General features: G+C 31.8%; 1 protein-coding gene and 1 long non-coding RNA gene across 2 annotated transcripts; one reads left to right on the top strand and one right to left on the bottom strand.

The window, feature by feature from the left end:
- Positions 1-500: 500 nt before the first annotated feature.
- LOC139432615 (uncharacterized) lies at positions 501-1,994 on the top strand. Its single transcript, XR_011642353.1, has 3 exons — positions 501-597; positions 667-955; positions 1,008-1,994. It is a non-coding gene; the product is annotated as an uncharacterized lncRNA (long non-coding RNA).
- A 1,101-nt stretch (positions 1,995-3,095) lies between these two features.
- LOC111416338 (2-oxoglutarate and iron-dependent oxygenase domain-containing protein 3-like) lies at positions 3,096-4,410 on the bottom strand. The gene is made up of 3 exons (XM_023048326.2): positions 4,301-4,410; positions 3,659-4,250; positions 3,096-3,606 (listed from the first exon to the last, which is right to left on the bottom strand). The coding sequence occupies exons 1-3, from the start codon at positions 4,408-4,410 to the stop codon at positions 3,331-3,333; spliced, it is 978 nt and encodes a 325-aa protein (XP_022904094.2). The 3' UTR covers positions 3,096-3,330.
- Positions 4,411-4,425: the final 15 nt, after the last annotated feature.

Below are 4,425 nucleotides of genomic sequence, written 5' to 3'. Positions count from 1 at the left end.
TTTGAATCATTTTATTTATTATTAAAATCGAAAATAAATAACAATTTAGTAAATAAATAAAATTGTAGGCAACTTCATTTGCAGCTGTGTTGAACGTGTTGCCTATATTTTATTTATTTAATAAATTAATTTTTCGCAAATACTGTAACACCACGAAGATACGTAATAGAAAATTACGTAAGTCGAGTTGAAAACACGTCTATTCAAACGTATTTATTAAACCCTATGAAACTTTAAAATTATTAATAACTGTTTTACAATGTACAGTGTGTTAATTAATTATCGTACCCGACAAAGTATGCAACCAATATTTCAGATTGGTATTGCAACGCGACGAAAGTTCCTAAAACCGATTGCGACAATTCATTAACTTTAAAAGTCGTTTAAAATATACGCTAGAAACAACGATAGTTCTAAAAAGAACTGTTTCGAAAAATATAAAGGCAGCAAAAAACGGATAAATAATAAAGAAAATACGGAAACTCACAAAGCGTACAACAATGACGTTCGATCAACTGTCAACATCTGGTTACTAATTCAAAATTATCCAAGCTACCACCACATATTAAGATATACAGCCAATATTACACAGGTCACGTATGTTACGATAATTAATTAACACAGTGTATGTACCTTGATTTAACCATTTATATTTGATGGTTTTAGAAAATCGGAGATGGTTGTTTGGCGGCATAAATTCTTTTTCTTTTTCAAAATTTCTTGATAACATTCAATCGATTGTTGTATATTCTTTTTAACTGTCATTACGCGCTCTTCTGTATGGAATTAAGTGCTTCTGTCAATTTTGCAATGATTAGGGCTTTTCCCAGTTGTGCTAGAAAACATTATTTTCTTCATTTTCATTTTATTGATGGATTTCAATCAGCTCGTCAAGGGTAAGCTTCACGCAATGACATCTTCGCTATCAAGCTCCAAATCGACTTACTTTCCTAAAGTAACAATACTTGCTACTATTTCGAGTACAGGTTTATCTAGTACTGTTTCAGGTGAATCAGTAAAGAAGTCCGAAGAAAGCTTTTCGCAAACTCCCTTCATTGTTTTTGAAGAAACGCCCCCCCCCCTATGATTCTACAGCATCGAGAACATTAAATTTATTCCAAAAATCTTGGACGGACAAGTTGTGATCGTGATTCATGGATTGATTAAAACGGTTAAATGGATGTTGAGTATAATACGCCTTTAACATTTTGATAACACCTTGATCCATAAGTTGATCGGTTAGTTGATTGATCTTTATGCCACTGAATACAAGTAGTAAACTTCAGCCAAGGACCAAGGGATAATTCATTCTCTTTTATTGAAAAGTGTGCAAGGAATAGACGCTAATTCTTCTATTAAAGTGACATTGCTTGACGATATCAATTTTATTCATAAAGCGTGGTAAAAGATCACCGAGTCCACGATTAAAATTTGCTTCAAAAAAACCGGATTCTCTGTCAACAATGAAGATTTTTAATGAAGAAGACGACATGACACTTATATAGTTTATTTGTAAAGGTTGTATTGGACCTCCGAAATGAATCATACCCAAGACTACGTAAACTGTAATGAAAATGTGGCAACTTCGGAATTTTTAACGGATGATGAAATTGTCGCTACAGTCCTGTATAAAGAGACTTGCGAATGAGATGATGAGGGAATAGAAACGTTGTCGAATCGTTCTGCATTACAAAAATTGTATGAAATTCTGCGGTATTTACAACCGCTAGCATTACTACCACGGAAAATATGAAAGCTATTAGAGTACTCAAACGGGTGCTGTAATGAGACTCCTTACAGCATCCGATGCTGCAAGGATAGCGTCTTATTGAGATTCCCAGGGATCTTTGATAGGAGAACTTGGGACTGATTGTATGTCGAAAGTCTCCCGTAAGATGGCATTAGCGTCTATTGTGAAATAATTTAATTAAACTAACAATTTTATTATTAATAGTAGGAATGATGAGAGACAGCAATAATAATTATTACCAGTATCATTCTTTTAATTTAAAAAGTATAGATTCCACATCGTGTTATATTTTTAAATTTGCTGCTAACTTCACCTTTTAAAAGTTGAAGTTTGTTCAGAATGACAGATGAAAACGTCATTTTAAAGTGATTTTTCGGTAAGAGTATAATAAAATAATAATGGTATGATTAAACAATTAGATTATAATTGACATTATAGCTTTGTCTCAGCTCAGTTTCAGCTAACGTTCGTTATAACTGGTTGGAAGCTCGTCAGATGCAATCTCACATGTCATAATATGATGCAGTAATATTCAAATGTGGTGGCCAGGTGGTGGCATTATTGAATTGGAATTTTCAACCAGTCGGAACGTTAAGTGGCATAGTGGCTCCAAACACTTTCCAAACAGTTATTCTGTGGTTGGAGCTTTTATATATAAACCCAACCTGTATTCTAGTGGTTCGATTCTTAGCTGAATAATTCCAAAATATCCCCAACAGATGGCGCCACATGCGTTCCATTTACGAAGTTTTTGTTTATAGAGTTGCATTTCTACGAAGCTATTTTCTATGGTTCTCTCAAGTTCAAAATCACACTAAAATTTTTTATTTTTGTTTGTTTAGTGTTGAAATTGAAAAATAGTGTCTCCTGATTGGTCAATTCCATTAACTAGAAATTCGTTTTTTAAAATTTTCTGTATTACCAACTTTAACATTTGTAAAGTCACTAATTTAATTTGATTAAATATTATTTAAATTTTTATAATAACTATATTTATGTATGAAATCTTATAGTTTTAATGTTTCTTTAAATTGCTTTTCAGATATCTGATCATTTTCTTCTAGATTCAACGGAAACATTCTCAAAATGCTCAAATTTTGAGATTATGAATTTTCATTTAAAATTTTATTAATTCTCACAACGGACGCCTATTTTCCATTCTTACTATGCTAAGATTATCATTTTTAATACCTTCACCCGGCTAAATAACGATTTGAATAAGAAATTGAAAAAAAATCAAATTGAGGTTATGTATCTGTCATTGGGTCTTTAAAATTACTTCGTATCGACTTTACATGGGTTATATGCAATAGAAAACCTCAACGGCCAATAATACTTAACTGAATTCATCCGTAAATTAAATAATATTTTATATTACAAAAATAAACTTATTATTATTACAATTCCTATATTAAATCCTCAAAATAATGCTTATGACTGCAACAAAAAAATAAAAAAACGTTTTTAAACAGTCAAAAAACAAATTACATTTATTCAAACAACATTTAACCATCTTCATAACATAAAAACTAAAAATAATACTTTGAATAAGTACTAATAGTTAAATAAAATGAATCCTTCTAATCTGGAATAACAGGATCTTCAATTGATTTAGTTATATCGCATGTAAAAGAAATTGTAACAGCATATCTAGTGCCTGATTCGACACGTTCAACGAAATGTGTATTTTCAGCGCCGGAGGTGAACATGGAAACTCTTCCCTTACGTGGTTCTACAGTAACATTGGTACGTTTTTCAAATGGTCCATCAACAAAAACAAATCTCCCCCCTCGAAAATCGTAATTGTAGTCGTTAAGATATAACAATGAGGTATAATGAAAGGATTCGTAGGTATCCTAAAAATCAAAATTATTAAAACGAATGATGAATTGAAATATTTAATTTTACCTTATCGATATGTGTATGCCAGTATTCGTCGTGTTCAGTCTTAGGTTCAGCGTTTGTTAATCTACTAAAAAATGTTGGATGTGTTAAGTAAATGAAGTCTGGGTGGAGATCAAATAATTGTGCTATGGCATATTTTATTTTTTCTTTAACTATTTTGTAAACGGTTAAATCAGGTGCAGTAAATACTTCATCTGATTTTTCTAATGAATAAACATTGATGAATTTTCTCCCATATGAAAGAGCACCGGAATGTAAATCTAAAACGGAGGCCCCACCATCAGAACCGCCTAATTCTAAACCTTTTTTAGCAAGTTTTAAGAGTATTTCAGCTTCAGTACTAGTAACAATTTTATCTGAAACAAATCGACCACAAGCTCCAGGTGTACACTCAGGAAAATTAACTAAATCTTCTTCAAAATCAACATCACATTGAAAATTATGCCCTCGCTGCTCCAAAATTTCACCCTGTCTAGCGAACGTTACCACTTTTACTTTAGTTGAATAATAATAAACGTAAATCATAATCCCGATTACCAAAACGAGCCTACTCCAAACTCTTTGGTGAGGAAATCGTGGTAAAAGTCCAAATTTTCTAAAAAATTTCAAATTAAACCTAGCACCAATGAATTAAATTAAACTTACGGTACAATTTTTTCATCGCCTTTTTCTTCTTTATTATTTTCGTGGGGTTTTTCGACCGGTTTTTCGTTCGATTTCCCTTTACGTTGCGTTACCTTAGATACGTCACTCATACTTTCTTCTTTTAA

The sequence above is a fragment of the Onthophagus taurus genome, chromosome 1, assembly GCF_036711975.1.
Source record: "Onthophagus taurus isolate NC chromosome 1, IU_Otau_3.0, whole genome shotgun sequence".
Classification (NCBI taxonomy): domain Eukaryota; kingdom Metazoa; phylum Arthropoda; class Insecta; order Coleoptera; family Scarabaeidae; genus Onthophagus; species Onthophagus taurus.
The sequence above is the reverse complement of the archived record's forward strand: the minus strand, read 5'-3'. Positions and strand labels throughout refer to the sequence as shown.

Excerpts from the sequence above, each read along its gene's own strand:
- LOC111416338 (XM_023048326.2), bottom strand. The coding sequence starts at position 4,410 with ATGAGTGACGTATCTAAGGTAACGCAACGTAAAGGGAAATCGAACGAA. Across the intron at positions 4,251-4,300 it reads GGCGATGAAAAAATTGTACC|AAAATTTGGACTTTTACCAC; the intron begins GTAAGTTTAATT and ends GAAATTTTTTAG. Across the intron at positions 3,607-3,658 it reads GGCATACACATATCGATAAG|GATACCTACGAATCCTTTCA; the intron begins GTAAAATTAAAT and ends TTTGATTTTTAG.